This window comes from Oryctolagus cuniculus, chromosome 4, assembly GCF_964237555.1.
Source record: "Oryctolagus cuniculus chromosome 4, mOryCun1.1, whole genome shotgun sequence".
In the NCBI taxonomy this organism is placed as follows: Eukaryota; Metazoa; Chordata; class Mammalia; order Lagomorpha; family Leporidae; genus Oryctolagus; species Oryctolagus cuniculus.
In genome coordinates, this window is record NC_091435.1 from 67,952,694 (window position 1) to 67,971,531 (window position 18,838).

The window sequence follows — 18,838 nt, forward strand, 5'->3', positions numbered from 1 at the left end:
GGTAAACGGAATCACAGCGTGTGGCTTTTGTATTCTTTTTCACCTCAGCATCAGAACTAATGTGAAGGATAAAGATGTTAAGCTTTCACTCCCTACACAATGCTGTCTAAGTTTCTGAAAAGCATTTTGTAAATTATACCCTGTTGCTCACAATACAGCATTAATTTACTTAAACATCATAACTGCCTACCTGTTGTGCATGGGAAGCCTGCTGAGAAGTCAATTAGTGATACTATTACAGATTTCCATGACCTATATCTTGGTCTTTTTTTTTTTTTTTTTTTGACAAATGTACTAGCATTTTATTTTCCAATTAAATGAATGAAAGAGTTCATGGGTCACAATTTGAGCTGCAATGATGTTGTTCTATCTGGAGTTGGTGCAAGATGGTCTTTGTTTTAGTGCAACTGTACAAGGTTTTTATAATTTTAATTATTCACATGAGCAATTAGTGGAAAACATGTTTCTGTGGTCACCAGATATTAAAAAGTTTGGAAAATTTCAAAGCATTTCAAGAAAACAATAACATAGATATGCCTTTTAAATGAAAAGATTCTTGAAGTGCCTTTGCCCTCTTTGTGTGCCTAACAGCACGATAGTATTTCTATAGGAAGGTAGAGAATTGCCTTGGTGAATGTTCTGTCTACAGTAATGAAAGCGCCAGATATTGTTGGAGGTGATGTACTATAGAGGGTGGGACGGAGGGTGGGAACGAAATGGAAATCTTTAAAAATGATGATAGCGTTTGGAGACAGGCTTGAAGAAAAGGCTTGCTAGTGCTGATGGGTGCTAGGGTCAGCCCTGGGTTTGCAGGGAAAGGGCAGAGTATGTCAACCCATACTTCATCAAATGCATCCATTAAAGATGAGGAAAAGTCAGCAGCCACTTTGTGCCTGGGTCCGTGCACGGAGTGAGATCGCCAGCCTCCTCGATCGTTTTCTTCGGCGCTGTCTCCGTTGGCACACCCTCTGACCCTCCCCTCCTCTCTGCCTCTAGGAGAGACAGCGTCTGGAGACGATCCTCAGCCTCTGTGCTGAGTACACAAAGCCCGACAGTCGCTTGTCCAGTGGCACCACCGTGGCGGATGTGCAGAAAATCAACAAGGAGCTTGACAAGCTGCAGCTCTCCGATGAGGAATCCGTGTTTGAGGAGGCCCTGGCGAGCGCTGATTCCAGATACAGGTGCCACCGGAAGGGCTCGCTCCACGATGCGGACTTGGCTGGCTTCGGGAGCCTGGGTCAGAGCGGTGGCAGCTTCCTTGCTCCCAGGAGCATCAGGAACGAGGAACTGCTCCGTGACCTCACCAGGACGCCCCCACCACCACCCTCTGCCTTTCTGAAAGCTTCCAGCGAGTCCTCTTACCTAAGCATCCTACCCAAGGTAATGTTAGCCCAGCCACTTGGTGTCTAAGATCCCACCAAGGGTGATGCTGGCTGAGCTAAGAGATAGGATTTCTGGCCCAGGACTATGCATATGCTTTGGCCTGGAGATTGGAGATTTTATCATACGAATTTTCCAGAATGTTTCAGTGGAGCTTCAGTATAAGAGGTAATTAGATAAACAAATACAGAAAATTAAGGTGTTACTATCAAGCAATATATTTGTAGTGTGAAAAATGCAGCAGCACAGAAGAGTGGACAGTTTCTCTTCTCTGTGCCTCTCCCAGTAGTACACCTGAGAGGTAGAGATAGTTACAAGTGCCTTAACTGGCCTTCATCGGATTCTCTGTCATAAATGGCTACACACACCCACATGTACACACAGGGTGCCTTGCCTTTTTTCCCCTCCCTAAGTGTCATGGGGAATCTGTATATTGTTTTACCCAGTTCTCCCTTATTCTTGTTAATGGTGGATTAGTGTTCTGTTGTTTGCAAGTATCATGTAAGTTATTTCCAGTTTTTTGTTAATAAAATCCACATGCAGCCAACATTCTATCCTATCCATGTTTGTGCATTTGTGCAAATGTACCTGTAGGATCACTTACTAAAAGTAGAATTGCTAAGTTCAAAAATTTGTACATTATTATATTAATATTAATTATAAATTAAATATAAATATTAATTGATATTTCCAAATTATACCCTCAAAAATCAGTGTCTTCTGGTGACACTTGCACTAATAGGACATTTGTATATATTTTTTGAAGCTTTCTTATTATTTTGTCTTTTTTTTTATTGAGTACTAAGAGCTGTTTGTGGTAAGCAAATTAGGATTTTATCATTAGTGGCTTTCCCATTGACTTTATTTATGTTTTTGAACATACAGATTTATTTGCAGTCACTACTATTTCTCAGTGTTTTGGTTGTATATTGGTTTAAAATATCTCCCAAATTTGAAGATTTCTTAAATGAAACTCAAAAGGAAAAATTTTTGATTCTCTTTTTTTCACACAACTTAAGAATTTTGTTTATGGAGAATAAAAAGAAATCTCTCCTCTCTTTTGTGAAAAGGATTTGAAGGAGCTTACTGCAAAAGACATAAAATTTTAGACTAAAATTTGAACACCAAAAATAGTGAATAAGAGGAAAAACATGGGTAGATTTATTTATTTAAGAGTAACTAGCAATCAGTAATTCATTTAAGTAATTTAAGCTTGATTTAGAGTCTTGGCAACTGAAGCCGCAGAACCAAAAAATAAGATACATCAGTTAATGTTTGTTAGAGGAGAATGACACATACAGATTCTCGAAGACAGATATCCTGTTGTGATGAGAATTTGTGTGTTAGTGGTTTTTAAAATTTGTATTTGTTTGGCTGTAGCAAGACTAGTCACTGAATGTTCCCAGTCAGAAGTCCATATCTACCTATGAGTTATCCCATTAGGACTTAGACTGCCAAGTACATGATGAACACCCATCCCATCTTCCCTCTGGTGGCCATGTCCACCTTACTCCTTCTCAGTGGAGAGAAATTCTGCATTATGAGAAAATTGAAACTGGTAGAAGCTAGAATTACTAAAGAATAATCAAGTCAGTGACCTTTCATTTGAAAATTTGAGTTGTTGCCAGCTGCTGTTGAGCATCCTGAGAAATTCTTAATTTCTTTTTCATCTCAAATCTTTTCACATTTCTTTCTTTATGGAGATCTGCCAGGTTTGGGTCAAAAATCTTGAGCTGTGTGCTTTTATAAAGACTGTCTTTTGGGAGACAGGTTTCTTCTTGTCAAGAGCGTTGACAAGAAAACTGTAGGTGCACAAGGGAGCAGATCCTGGTAGATGTTTTTAATTGTTTAAGTATGCTCCCATGGAAGAAGAGACCTCTGAAGCTTCGAGCAGCATCCATGCTCACAGGAGATGTCAGACCATGATCCTTCAGAGACAGGAATCATCCAGGCTACCCTGGGTTACCACCTGCAGCTTAGATACAGCTCAGTCAACAGGTCGATAGGTCCAAGGAATGAGTTTTTCATTTATTACTTTTCAAAGACAGGCATATATTGCCTCGAGAAAGGAAATACAAGACCCTTAGAAATAACCTCTGGGCCATTTATCTTGGATGTTCTTCCTCTTCCAGTAATCTGGGCCCTGGATTATTTGCTTCACAAAGTAGGAAGTCTGTTTTTAGTAGATTTGGGGGTAAATGGAGAACAAGAATGTGAAAACACTCTAAGTTGATTTAACTAGCAAAGCTTCTAATCATATCTAGGAAACTGGAGATTTATTAGTCTGAAACTTACTAAACCTAACATTTAAATATGCTGATGATTTTGGAAATATGATGATTTTAATTGGCTTTTGTGCACCTATCTAGGGGTGCCTAGTGTAAAAGCTTACTGGAGAGTAACTCACCCTTTTCCTTTTTGAGTAATTGTCCTATCCACGGTAGAAAGCCCTCCCTCACACTTCCTCCCTCCCTCCTTTATTTTAAGTGGGTTCTCAGAGGAGATCTGCATAAACGGAGTGGACCCTTTCTCCCCTTTCTCTAAATGGATCAAGTTACCTCAAAGATGGATGATTTGAGGATGCACATACATGTGTAATGTGTTTAATAAATAGACTACTATGGCATGGATTCCTATCCACTACTGTAAAATAGAAAAATCCCAAAAAAATTAAAATGAAGGACTTCTGTTTAAAATTTCAACTTCCTCCTTGTCACCATAAAACTAAAGCTGTTCACTGGCTGCTAACCTTGTGTTTCTATTGATTTTCTTTATTTGGCCAGCGCCATGGCTCAATAGGCTAATCCTCCGCCTGCGGCGCCGGCACACCAGGTTCTAGTCCCGGTCGGGGCGCCGGATTCTGTCCCGGTGCCCCTCTTCCAGGCCATCTCTCTGCTGTGGCCCGGGAGTGCAGTGGAGGATGGCCCAAGTGCTTGGGCCCTGCACCCCATGGGAGACCAGGAGAAGCACCTGGCTCCTGCCTTTGAATCTGCGTGGTGCGCTGGCTGCAGCAGCCATTGGAGGGTGAACCAACGGCAAAGGAAGACCTTTCTCTCTGTCTCTCTCTCTCACTGTCCACTCTGCCTGGCAAGACAACAACAACAACAACAACAACAACAAAAAATTCTTTATTTGATTAATAAACAAAATTACATACATATTCTAAATAATGGGCAGTGGTGTCCCTTCTGTGCAGCTTTGATAAATATTGCCATCTGGTCATTATTGCCTATGTTTTTTCATTTTATTTTGTTGTATTGTTTAGAAATAAAATATTGTTTCAAAGCATTATAATTCAAGAGTGCAGTGTAGTTAAATATTCTTTGTCTTAAAAATGACTATATGAATACAGTTGTCTATATTTAAATAAATGCATTTCTATGGGCACTTAAACAAGTAAACAAGATTACTGTATTTTCACCCATTCTATCACAATGAATTTACTTTTAAGATGTCTCTTGAGATTTTGCTTCTTACAAGCAACAGAAAACAAACCTCCATAGGCATTTCCTAGATAGCATTTATTGCCATAAACAGCCTTGTGAGTTGTCTGTTATTAAGTATACTTATTTGTGATTAATTTCCTAAAAACTTTGAGTTATGCAGATGCTTATCCCTTTGACTATTAACAGTCCTCACCCCAGCAGTTACTTAAGAAGTTCATGATTTTGCAGATTGTCCAGTTGTTTTGTTTTTTCTTAATGCTTTACTTCCACCCGTGAGAGAGATATTTTTAATCTGTGTTGGAAGTAGAAACATGATATGTGATGTTGACCCAACAGGATACTGGCCTTGAGGAGGCTTTCCTGCTGGGATTACTGGTCTGTGATTTTGGAATGCCATTACTGCTACAGGCACGCCTCATAGCCTAAAACAGGCACTGAAGTATCGGGATAGTGAGCTTCATTGTCTGTGACAAAAAGGTCATCAGTTGTTTTATTGGTTGATAAGACATTGGATTTAAGATGGAAATTGAAAAGATAAATGTCAAAGCTGGGAAGCCTGCATATCTGTTCTAACCAACCTGACATTATTAAATTCTCAATTGTTTCACCTCCATAAGGAGCTGCAAAGTTGGGTAAAGAAAACAGACTATGACCGTGGGCAAGGAGTACAGAGCAGGACCTGATGGATATCTTCTGAAAGTTAGCACCAGAATTGTTCAACAGATTAAATGAAGCTGGTGAATTTAGGTCTAGTTATTTTTATGGTTTAATTAATTTGAATATGTTTCCAATAATTAGTGAGTAACCCTCAATAATTAACTGGACTGCTGTTTCCAACTTCCAACACAAATTATATAGTTATCTACTTACCGATGCAGAATTAGTTTTTTTGTTTAGAAGCATAAAACCTTTACAAGCGATACACCAATATTGGCAACCCTTGACTTACAGAAAGATTGGCCTCTACCAGGTAACACCCAAGATAACCCAAAATTTGAACTTCTAGAAAACAGAGGGTATTTTTAGTTCACTGCATTCTCTTCTTCTTATCTGTGTGAACTACAATACTCCTTTCTTTCCTGGGAATTTGTCACTAGCTCTGTTCAAGGATGTAAACAAGTACTCTCACTTTGTTTCTTGACTTTCTCATTCCTTGCCAAGAAATTCAACATTTCTATGAAACAATATTATGAAAGGTGGCCAGTGTCCTGTTTTAGGTCACAAAAGCCAATTTGGCCTGGTTAGTATTTTATATAGGAAGGTCAATGGAACAAAGGCAGTAAATAGTGTACTAAGACAAAAAACAAAGCATCAGGTAACATTGAAGGTATAGTTTCAAATCAGTTGGGGATGCCAAAATTATGTACCCTCGATATCCCACTTTGTGTTGGAAGGAAGTCAATAAGCATGCATGCTCATATGCAGATAACCCTGGTAGTCTGGAGATTTAAGAGGCTATGTAGGAGAGGTACCCGCTTGGATGTGGAAGAACACGAAGCCTGTAATGAAAGTAGCTGTGAGCCCGGGAGATCTCTGTGGAAGATGATTCTAGCTCTCTGCTGTGCTGAACTTCAAAACTTTGGAGAAATCACTTCAATCTCCACATACCACAGCTTCCTCATTTGTATGACCTTCTAGTTATTCTAGCTTTTTTTTTTTTAAGAGATTTATTAATTTATTTGAAAGGCCGAGTGACCAGGGGAGCAGCGTGGTGTGTGGAGAGAGATCTTCCATTCACTCGTTTACTCCCTTTATGGCTGAACAACCAGGTCTGGGCCAGGCAGAAGCTTGGAGTCTGGAACTCCAGCCATGTCTCCCATCTGGATAGTGGGAGCCCAAGCGCTTGCGCCATCTTCTGCTGCCTTCCTTAGTGCGTTATCAGGGAGCTGGATCAGAATCAGAACAGCCACACCTCGAACTGGCATTCCCATATGGGATGCCGATGCCAGTGTCTCAAATGGGGCTTTAATTCACTGCACCACAATGTGGGCCCAGAGTTATTTTAGCTCTGTAAGGGTATGCATTTGTGAATTGAAGTTGTGTTTGAATGTACCCAATAGCATAACCACTGAGTGTGGCACCGTTTCTATGGGAAAAATGTGTCAGACTTCCAACTAAACAGTCACAAGAATGCTTTTAGAATCTGCATGGGTCTGGAAATACCAGGCCTGCAGCTTTAAGCTGGGGTAGTCTAGAACTGAAGTGTGAATATCTGTTTCTGTGTTGATGAATTGCAGACCCCAGAGGGTGTAAGTGAAGAGCAGAGGGCTCAGGAGCTGGCCGCCATGGAAGATGCCCGGATAGTAATTCTGAACAACCTGGAGGAGCTTGAACAAAAAATCAAAGATATAAATGACCAGATGGATGAATCTTCCAGAGAGGTATAAACCTTGAGTTCCTTTTTTCCCCTTCTTTCCTGTAACGTAAAAATATTACTGCTTATTTGGGCACAGGGCTTGGAAGCCAAATACTTAGAAGTCAACTTGATTTAATGTTTGTTCAAGGGTACCTACCATGTGTGGGGTAAACATGCCCTTGTTTTTGCATTCCTGTTTTCTTTCTGTTGTTTTTGAAACAGATGAGTAAACATTTGAAGGCATCTTTAATGTACTTTATGTGTAGCTAACTTTGTCATAACTGCATATGCTTTCTGTAAACTGAGATACCCAGTATTTAGGTGCTTGCGTTCAAATCTAACCAACATTTTTTGAGCATGCTTTCTGTAAATTCAAGGTCATGTCGGTACTTCTGGGGAGTGCAGGGTTCACACATGAATCAAACAGACCCAGCTTTCTGGAGGCTTGCAAACTGGAGAGCAGATATACTCACATTCTACAACCAATAGAAGTCCATGGCCATTTTCATGTTACCTCTGTGGAGTGAGAGGAAGTGCCTAATTCTTCCCAGGGGGAATCTGCATGCCTGTTTTCACCACTGGTGCCGACAGCCCCATAAGTAGTAAGCGGACTGTTCACCTGTCATCTGTGCACCCTGGAAGCCCCTCCTGCTGGCGTTGCTAGGAATGCAGAGCTCCTGTGCTGGGCTGGGGTCACTTTCACTTCAGTGCTCTGGGGACAAAGACGTGACTGCTCCAGCGTGGTCTGTACTTGAGCCCAAATCTAAGCAAATACGCAAACTGTTTTTCAGAAGTAAGCAGTAAAGGGTCGGTAATAGAAACGTTATGTGATAAGATACATAGTTTTCTTTACAAATATTTTCTAGCACAGGAATCCTGAGTTTCCTGTGGGCTCTCTGGAATGTTCTTTAGACCCCACGGAATGACTGATAACCGTGATGCTTCTTGAAATTTGTAGCTGTTAAAAATGTCCCTCTGCTGTGGGCAGCTGAGAAGTCCCTGAGGGTGAATCCCTTCTGAGTTTTGTTTTGTGTCCTTAGTTGGATATGGAATGTGCTCTTTTGGATGGAGAACAGAAATCTGAAACAACTGAACTTATGAAGGAGAAGGAGATTTTGGATCATCTAAACCGGAAGATCGCCGAACTGGAAAAGAACATTGTTGGTGAAAAGACCAAGGTAAAAGAAAATGTTTGAATGCAATTTTTATGGGCAAAGCAGTGGTTCTAATTGATGGAAATTAAATGTTATATAGCTTGATCATGGTTTTGGATTTGTGTAGCATGTTCCTGGACACAGTGGCCCTGGGAACATAACATTATCCCAGGCTAGGAGCTGTCAGGTAGTGAGCAACTGGAGCTGAGAGCAGAGCCTGGGTGAATGTAGGGCTGATACCCATGGCAGGTTATCCGCCTTGAGAAGAGTGAGTTGCTCTCCACTGTACACACTCCCACCCCCACCCCCTGTCAGCTTTGTGCTCTTCTGATTCCACTGAACTTGATTTCTTGATCACTGGTGCTTTGTAGGGTGCGCTAAAGTATATGCAAGTAGAATTGCCTCATTTCTTTCCATTTTGCTGTTAAAAAGATGAATGGGGACTGTTCATCTCACATGTCTGCCTTGTTGTTGTCCTCAAAGCAAGTGCACTGCTCTTGGACAAACGCATTGAGGTTTCCAGAGGTCCTCACACAGTGCCAAGTGAAGTCTGTCCGTGAGCCACAGGACACTTCCCTTGGGAAAGATCCTGCTTATACATTTCAGACAACAACCTGAATGTCAGCTGATCGCCACTAAGGAATGTAAGACAAATTCTAGAATTAAGGATGGTAGTTGGGTTTTTGGTTTGTCTGTTTATGAGATTTTTTTCCCCCTGTCTGGAAAATACTGTACATTCCTCTTCCATTCCGAGTTAGTTGCAGCTGAAATAAGCCTAAAAGTAAAAATAAAATTCCCATTTGAAAAGCAAAAAAATGAACGGGCTTTAACACATTCTTCCCTGCCCATCACATTCCCCACTATGCTGAGAAAAACAATTTTTCAGTTTGAGTAAGCTCTAGTGGTCATATGTGGAAAGAATTCCTGCTGAAAGAGACTTCCTTTTTAGGCTCTTGTTTATTTGAGACGGATAAATAAGAGCATTTGACCCTGGTGCCTGAGAAGGAGCCCAAAATGATGTTGTCAGAAATGGAAGTCAGAGTAAAAGCTACACGTTGATTTCTTGGCTGCCTGCATGTCAAAATTAGGATGCACAGCTTTACATATTAAATTGCATATGTGCTCATTCCACCTTTAGACTTTGAAATGGTAAAAATCTATTTGAGTAGTGGCTATATTTTTCCTTAGAATCTCAACAATAAGTCCAAGGATTGACTGTCTAAGTCTGCAGTGCAGGAGGATGGAGTTTAATGGCTTATGCCTTACAAAGATTCTGCACTGATATAGCAAGAAGCTTTTGCTGGAGGCATTAGATGTCTTTTTTTTGGTACTTGGTAGTGTTTTACTATTAAGTGTAAAACTAAGTGATATCATAGTTATCTTGTTACTCTTTAAGTCATATTGGAAAACTTGTAGGGCTTAGAAATGGGTTGTCAGGTTCCCTGTGAGCCCTTCAGTTTCCTTCATCCATGTGGCTGTTTATCTTTGTGTAGTCCACATATGGTGTGGCTTATAAATCCTCTTTGTCTATCAGTCATTAGCATCAGACCCTACACAAAAGTAAAGCAAGTTAAGCCAATGAGTGCTGCATCTCACTTCCCAGGGAAAGCTGGGTGATAGTCTCCAGATCTAAGGTAGAGGTGGAATTCCAGGAACATGGACAGAAGCGAGCAGAGAGGCCCCTTCAACCTTCCTGTTGTTGTTTCGGTGGCTTGAATAGGCTGTGCATGGGAGAGGCTTGAAGTATCGAACCAGCTCTTGCAGCTGTTTGGGGATTAGTTGGCCTTGGCAGGTGGGATTATTGTCTGTCATCACATGCTGTGAAAAATGGCAGAAACTGGCTCTGGGAGAAGTACTGCAGAAAAGGATGAGGGAAGTGCAAACAGTAGACCCAATGACGCTACTACATATTTTTAACAGCAAAACTCAGAGACTCTACACTGCTTGATGACATTATTGTGTTCCTACCATTTAAAACCATTCTTTTTATTTGAGAGAGAGAGAGAGAGAAAAAAAAAAAAAAAAAAACAATAAACTCCCATCCAAAAGTTCATTCCCTAAATGCCTCAAAGGGGCAGGAGCCGTGAACTCAATCTAGGTCTCCCACACAGGTGGCAGGAACCCAGCTCTTTGAGCCCTTACCACTATCTCCCAGGGTCCGCATTAGCAGGAAGCTGGAGTCAGGAGCTGGAGCCTGGAGTCAAACACAGGCACTCTGCCATGGGACATGGGCACACCCACCAGGTTCTTAGTTGCTAAGTCAAACTCCCACCCCAGTGTGTCTACCACTTTATGGCACAACTGTTTCATATCATCCCTCTGTTCAGACCTCTGGCCTCCTTTCCTCCCTGTGGGCCAGAGGTGATCTCACCATCTGTGCTTCTGAGAAATTAGAATTTTCAGGGTTCCCTCCTTGTATCAAAGACCAGTCCCTATCCATGTGCTCTGCATGTCGCCCCGCTCTTCTTGAGGTCTTCAGTCTTTCTGCTCACCCTCCTCCTACCCCACTACCAATGTCCCCCTTCTCCCTGGGCTTTTACTGTTAGCATGTCAAGATCATTTTTAAAAATTATTATTTAAAAATAAGCTACTACTTTCTATCTTCATCAATAATTAATCTTTTCAAGCAATTTTCTGGGTCCTCTGTATCTCCTCTTCATTTTTCCAGTTAACCATGCTTCCCATTACAGTTCGCTTAGACCTCGGTGCTCCATCACATTTGCTCCTGTTAGAGCTGTTAAAGACCCCAGTGCTGCCCTGTGTGCCCCCATCCTTTCTGCCTCTGTTGCATTCCATCCATGGCTCATCGTCTTCCAGTGTAACCACCCAGGAATTCACATCTCTACCTATCAACACATTCAGACACAGACCTGGAAGTTGACACTTCTTTCTCCATCATCCCCTCACTGAATTCATTACCAATATATTTCTCAATTACTTCGCATCTTTGCATCTTTACCAACAATGTTCTCTTGTAAATTATCAAAATCTCTTTTTTTGTCCCCTTTCTACTTGCTTCCCTATAATCAATTTTCTTGACAGCAGCAAGGGTGACTTACAGAACAAAAAAAAAAAAAGAAGGTTTTTTTTTTTTTTTATATAAAGGTAGAGTGACAAAGAAACAGGGATGGGCAGGAAGAGAAAGAGACCTTCCACTCACTAGTTTATTCCCCAACTGCTTGCAGCAGCCAGGGCTGGACCAGGCCGAAGTCAGGATCCTGGAACTCCATCTGGGTCTCCCATGTGGGTGGCAGGGGCCCAGATACTTAGGCCATCTTCTGTTGCTTTCCCAGGTGCATTAGCAGGGAGCTGGATTGGAAGCAGAACAGGTGGGACTCAAACCAGCGCTCCAATCTGGTATGCTAGTGTCCAGTGGCAGTTTAACTTTCTGGCCCTCCAGAGTGATTTTTAAAAAGAGACTAGATCATAAACTTTGGTTTGTGACCTACCACTTTAAAATAGGTATAAATTCCTAACTGATCAGGCACTAACCCCTCATACTCCACTCCCACCATGGGCTTCTTCCCCTTTATTTAAAGATCCATCCTCCATCCCACCCCAGGTGCTTTATGGAGACCATTCTCCCTGCCTGGAATCCCCTTCCTCATTTCCCATGCCTCGTTGCTTCTGTCTTTTAGGACTCAGATTCAGCATCGGTTTTCTAGAAAAGTCCTCCCAGACCTTTCTAGTTGAGATTACGTTCCTCCTGCTGTTCTTTTAGCCCTTTTGTAGTTCTTTTTTTTTTTTTTAAGATTTATTTATTTATTTGAAAGTCAGAGTTACACAGAGAGAGGAGAGGCATAGAGAGAGAGAGGGAGAGAGAGAGAGAGAGGTCTTCTATCTGATGGTTCACTCCCCAGATAGCTGCAACAGCTGGAGCTGCGCTGATCCGAAGCCAGGAGTCAGGAGCTTCCTCCAGGTCTCCCACACAGGTGCAGGGGCCCAAGGACTGGGGCCATCTTGTTCTGCTTTCCCAGCCATAGCAGAGAGCTGGATTGGAATTGGAGCAGCCGGGTCTCGAACCGGCACCCATATGGGATGCCGGCGCCTCAGGCCAGGGCATTAACCCACTGCGCCATACTGCCGGCCCCAATAGTTCACTTCTTATAATTTACATTTGTTTGTAGATTGTTAGATATTTATTTCCCTCTCTAGCCTAGGAAATAGGGAAAGGCCCTGCCATCCACAATTTACCCAGCCTCTAGTAGTAGGTGCTAAAATACTGCCCAGTGTGCTGTAGGAGTGTTGTCCTTAGATTCTTCTGCTCACAGCTCGTCTAGGCTGGCCTTGGCAGAAACACTGAGCCAAACACCTGCCAAAGAGCTACGTGTGGCCAAGTTTCGGGACAGCTGGAGTGGGCTGCGCAAGTGCACATGCCGTGGGTCTGTAATCACACTGCCACTCAAGCTGGAGCATACGACAGAAGGAGGAAGTGGCCTTTGCCCTTTTGGATCACGTTTCCTTTCCACACACACCTGTTGCTGTGGTCACATATAAACTGTGGAATGAGAAAAGTAACACCTAAAAAGATATCCCTGTTGGGCAAGCTCCGATTCAGATGTCCTGGGATTTTAGAGACAAGGCGTGGAGCCACAGGAAGAAAAAGGTTAAATAACACCTCAGAGTTCAAGTCTTGGTGTGAAATTATTGAAATGATTTCCTTGGCTCTCAAGTCTTGTATTGTTTCTTATAGCTGATTTTGTATTATTTTATTTTGCATATTTAATTAACATGTAAATAAATAAATTAATGTGTATCATACATCATTAGTATTGTGTAACTGCATACAATATAAATTCCAGACATAATTATATATACAACATAAATCATAGACAATGTCTTTTATTATGTATTTACTGAGTATTTTTGCAGTGGTTCCCTGGGTTGGCCCTTCATGCTCTTACAGGTACAGCTGTTGAAAGCATCAATACGCCTCTTCCCATGTGGCCCTAAGCTCAAGGCCACCTGTCTGTTGTGTTCTAGACAGTAGCCACATCATAGATAGAGCCACTATGAGCATGGATCAGCCTGGGACAAATACAAGTATCTAATGATAAACATCGTCCCAGCAGGGATGTTTGTTTGGTGAAACAGTAAACAAAGAGACAATTTTGTGTTCTCACAGCTCAGGTGAAAGAAATGAGGGGAGTTGGTTGCTTTTTGCCTAGCAAACTCTTACAGTTTAATGGGCTTGGTGACAGAATAAGAAAGAAGGTGCCGTCACTGTGGCGCAGCGAGTTAACGCCCTGGCCTGAAGCCCCAGCATCCCATAGGGGCGCCGGTTCTAGTCCCGGCTGCTCCTCTTCCTATCCAGCTGTCTGCTGTGGCCTGGGAAAGCAGAAGATGGCCCAATTGCTTGGGCCCCTGCACCCGTGTGGGAGACCCAGAAGAAGCTCCTGGCTTTGGATTAGCACAGTGCTGGCCATTTTAGCCAACTGGGGAGTGAACCATTGGGTGGATGACCTCTCTCTCTCTCTCTGCCTCTCCTCTCTCTGTGTAACTCTGCCTTTCAAATAAATAAATTAATTAAAAAGAAAAAAAAAAGAATAAGAAAGCCACCAGCACCATGAAGCCCAGTTGTAGAATTGGCTTCCCTTTCCTTCTGCTCCCCACCCCCGCTCCCAGGGCAAAGCCCAGTTTTCCACAACTGCTGAGAAGGTATAGATGTATACATCAGGTTATGTAGGTTTGTTTCTGGTTTTACATGAAAAATTTAATTAAAAATAACTTTTCAATTGCCTTTATGTTTGGATTATCTGTGTTTCATCTGTACTCTGCTTACAGAAATCAAAAGTCAGCTGTATAAAATTAAAGAAGGTGGCTAAGGAGAGGTTCTGTTGAAGTCTTGTATCTGTGACCCAGTTGGGAATCCTAAAGCTCACTCCATCCTTTTGTTTGAGGACAGGTATTTTGTGTGTCTAGACAGATACGTGGGAGGTTCCGTAGCCATCTCAGCATACACAGTTTTATAGCTAAACACACTTGAAAGCGTGAACTGATGCTTATTCCATATCCTACAACATGTTCCTGAGTGAAATCTGAAATTCTTTGACTTCCTGATATTTCTGCAATAAATATATATCACTGTATAAAACGGTTAAATCTTACTCCCCATTATTATCTTGCCAAAGTGCCTGTTATTTCCTCTCCATCCTTCCTGTAGAGCCAGGGGCAGACAGTGAGCCCAGCTCAGAATTCTTCAGCAAGGTGCTAATGCCTGCTGAGTGAAGAGCATTTGCCAGGTCACAGTCAGTGTTCAGACATGACCCAGCCCTTCCCCTGCCTCTATCTTGCATTTCAAAGTTAGCTCCCTGGCTAGAGGAAGTGAGTTCCAGTGTGGAATCTGGGGATTAAATCAACAGGATTCCAGATTAGGGATATTTTTTTCTGGTAGATGGTGGATGACACAAGTCCTTAGTGCTCTGATTTTCCAACTTTTTTTTTTTCCCAACTGTACAATTAAAATCTCAAAGTCCATGGAAAAAAAATCCCGGGAAGAAATAGACATTTGCATCTTTTTCGAGGCAGAGAAAGAGTTGTCAGCAGTCACCATTTGCTGACACACAGGTCCATACTCTTTTCTTCTGTAGTTCCAAAATCCGGAATGTTTTGTGAGGGAGAAAAGCAAGGTTGAAAATTCATATGTGCAGCTACAGAAATTGTAGCGTGCTTGATTCAAGGGGAATGCCCACACCTCCCAGGAAATGCCATAGTATATGAGCTATCTGAACTGTGTTATCTTTGTAAAATGGAGAACATTGTGAAATCTGAAACACTTCTCATCTGAAGTAGTATCATGAGTATATGCATGTGTCTACACTCATCATAATGAATACATTCAACATGTGCGGTTCTTTTATACAGTAACTACACTTCAATAAAGCATTTTTTTCCTAAAATTTATTTATTTATTTGAAAGACAGAGATACAGAGAGAGAAGAGAAGAGAGAGAGAGATCTTTCATCTGCTGATTCACTTCCCAAATGACTGCAACAGCCAGGGCTGGGTCAGGCCAAAACCAGGAGCCAGGAGCTTCTTCCATGTCTCCCATGTGGGTGCAGGGGTCCAAGTACCTGGGCCATCTTCTCATGCTTTCCCAGGTGTGTTAACAGGGAGTTGGATCAGAAGTAGAGCAGCCAGAACTTGAACCAGCACCCATATGGGATGCCGACACTGCAGGAAAAGGCTTAACCTGCTGACACAGCACCAGCCCCAATATAGCTGTTTTAAAAAAGAATTTCAGGCGCTGGCACTATGATGCAGTGGGTTAAAACCCTGGCCTGAAGCGCTGCCATGCCATATGGGCACCGGTTCTAGTTCCAGCTGCTCCTCTTCCTATGTATCTCTCTGCTGTGGTCTGGGATAGCAGTGGAGGATGGCCCAAATCTTTGGGCCCTTGCACCCACGTGGGAGACCTGGAGAAAGCTCTTGGCTCCTGGCTTCAGATCAGCGCAGCTCTGGCCATTGCGGCCATCTGGAGAGTGAACCAGCAGATGGAAGACATCTCTCTCTGTCTCTACCTCTCTCTGTAACTCTGTCTTTCAAATAAATAAAATAAATCTTAAAAAAAAAGAATTTCAGAAAATTATTATGGTCCTAAAATAATTGCCATATCTATGAACCTATAAGGGTGCCTGCCTCCCATACCATACATCAGCTTTAGGAAGTAGAAGGAAAGAGATTCTCAGAGAGGACTTTGGATGGGCCTTCCTTAAAAATGATGGCTTAGGAACTATGGTTAACAAATAATTGCATCAATTTCTGATCTCACCCAGCATTTCATGAAATGTGGCCCAAGTGCCGTGTGTGATGAATTATGTGCTAAACTGGAGGTTACAAAGATGGGCCTTAATTTTTAAGAAAATCTTTATCAAGTTAATAGAATCGTCAGCTTTAGCAAATCAAAATACATGAAGTTCAGTTACATTTGGATTTCAATTAAACTGCAATTATGTTTTTACCTTTTTTCAGTATAATTATGTCCAATGGAGTATTTGGGACACACTTAGTTATTAAGACTCATTTTTTTCCATCTGAAATTGAAATTTAACTAGGTGTCCTCTATTTTATCTGGCAGCCCTACAGTATAATAAATTAATAATCTTTTCAAGGTAACTATGAAGCTTTTGCTTATCAGATAAAGGTAATGCATTTGATATGCAAGAATTTTCTGGAATTCAAATACAGCTAGCACATTAAGTTTCAGTTTCTTCCTTCAAGAATACAACTTAAAAGAAAGAAAACTTGTTACTGGCTGGCTGTCAGTGGTTCTCAACCTTGGTGCATATTAGGAAACTTGAAGAGATTTTTAAAGTGCTTGTTACTAAGTCTTATGATTCTGGATCTATGTGTAAGTTGGGACCTGGGAAATAAATATATTTAAAAGCTCACCCAGGGGCCGACATCGTAGTGTAAAGGGTTAAGCCACTGCCCACAATGCCAGCATCCCATATAGGTGCCATATCAAGTCCTGGTTGCTCCACTTTCTATCCAGTTCCCTGCTAATGGCCTGGGAAAGCAGCAGAAGATGGCCCAAGTGCATGGGGCCCTGCACCCACATGGCAGACCTGGAAGTAGCTCCTGACTTCGGCTTCTGTCCTCCTCTGTCTGTAATTCGGCCTTTCAAATAACTTAAAAATAAAACTTGTTAAAAAAAAACTCACTGAAATTACTCTAATGTTCAATATGAGCTAAGGACAGCTGAGCCAAATGGGCCATGATGCATGAGGGCCTTGTTCAAGTACCCGCTTCTCTTCCTTGCCTCCAATCCTCATTTAGCTTTGTTGACTAGAAGAACAAACAGCCAACTGTGGAAATAAATGCAGCAGGCCCTCCCCTATCCACAGAGTCAACCAACCAAGAATGGAAAATATTCCAAAAAACAAAACATGAACATATACAGACTTTTTTCTAGTTATTATTCTCTGAACAATTCAGTATAACCACTATTTACATGGTATTTACGTTGCTTGGTGTATTATAAATAATCTAGAAATGATTTAAGGTACAGTTGGCCCTCTCTGTTCTTGGGTTCCTTATCTATGCATTCAACCAACCCAGGATTGAAAATAATCAGGAAAAAAAAGTACATCTATACTGAACATGTCCAAACTTTTTGCCCTGTCTTGAATTCCTAAACAATAAAACATAGTTACTATTGACCTAGCACCTATATTGGATTAGGTGTTATTAGTAATCCAGACATGTTTTCTGTATGTGGTAGGATATGTGCAGGTTATATGCAAAACCCACTAAATGTTGTACATGGGACCTCAGCATCCATGGATGTTGTATGAGGTGATATGACCTGAAACCAACCCCTATGAACTCCAATGGATGGTGTGATAGACCTGATGTTATATACGAATTTCTACCTTAACTTACCCAGGAAGAATTTTCCTTTGGCCATATGTGAATATGAAACTTTAGGTGAATATACAAAATTGGCAGAATTGGCAATGAATTTGTGACCCAGCTGGAGTTTGCTGGTCCATCAAGGAGGTCACGTCAGTGTGAGAACAGCACAAACAGAAACGGCTCATCTCTAGGGAATTCACCTCCTGCTCTTGGTTTATAGATGCCCTCTGATACATACATCTGGATTTTCCTAAAGCATTCCTTGTGATATTTTGTCAACAAAGTGAAGTTGGTTATGTTTATTAAAAATGCCTTTTAGTTTGTCTATCCCCTGAGAATAGATTCATGAATCTTAAAAAAAAAAAAAAGTTATGCTCTCTTTAGTGTTTGGAAAATATTGTGGTGCCTATAGTAGGTAGGTGAGTTTTCTAATTTAAATCTGAGTAAAGGGAATAACACCCGCTTTTAATATTTTACCTGTGAAAAGCAAGAATCCCTGAACCCTCAAGTGCAGTCTCATTTGTTGATTTTACCTTCCCTGTAGAAGGTGATAATTAGTTACTTGCCTAGTGCTAATTTTCCTTTGAAAACTTCTTGGGTAGTATACAGGAGAGAGGGATATTAATTACTTTCTGGCTCCGAGTGGTTGTACTGCTGGCCCTTACAGCCCTGTGTGATTTATGGCTGGGCCCGCCTGCCACTAGTCTTTCTTTCATCCTCCTTGACTTCCTTTGGCCCAAATTTGGCCCCTCTAAGCTTCTGCTTGGAGACCTAGATAGTGGTCACAGCGGTACTAATGAACCACAGGGAAGCTGCGGAAGGTTCTAATGGTGCCTGCTTGTGTAATTCTTCTAACTGCACCCTTGTATGGAATAATAAAACATTTTGAGCACCTCAGAAGGAAGACACTATGTAAACATAAGGTATTTTTTATTAGTTGTTGAATTCTGTTTGTTATTAGCAATTAAATCATGGAAAACATCAGAGGAAGTTGGTCATTTCTTCAGATTTGAGACCTGTGTTTTAGGTCAGTGGCTTTCCACATTGTAAAATATTACATCAATATTTTCTAGTTCACATACATTTTAGGGCTGTGCATGTGTGATATTTAATTGTAATGATTAGTTTCTCTTTTTAAAAAATTT

The 18,838-nt window shown here is 41.5% G+C and overlaps 1 protein-coding gene across 45 annotated transcripts in view; it reads left to right on the forward strand.

The window, feature by feature from the left end:
* Positions 1–18,838, forward strand: part of PHLDB2 (pleckstrin homology like domain family B member 2) — a 237,420-nt gene that overhangs the window by 173,661 nt on the left and 44,921 nt on the right. For all 45 annotated transcript variants that reach the window (XM_017347099.3, XM_051859336.2, XM_051859335.2 and 42 more), the window contains 3 exons: positions 997–1,380; positions 7,064–7,207; positions 8,223–8,360. In XM_017347099.3, the coding sequence (XP_017202588.3) occupies positions 997–1,380; positions 7,064–7,207; positions 8,223–8,360 (666 nt within the window). The remainder of the gene's footprint in view (positions 1–996; positions 1,381–7,063; positions 7,208–8,222; positions 8,361–18,838) is intronic.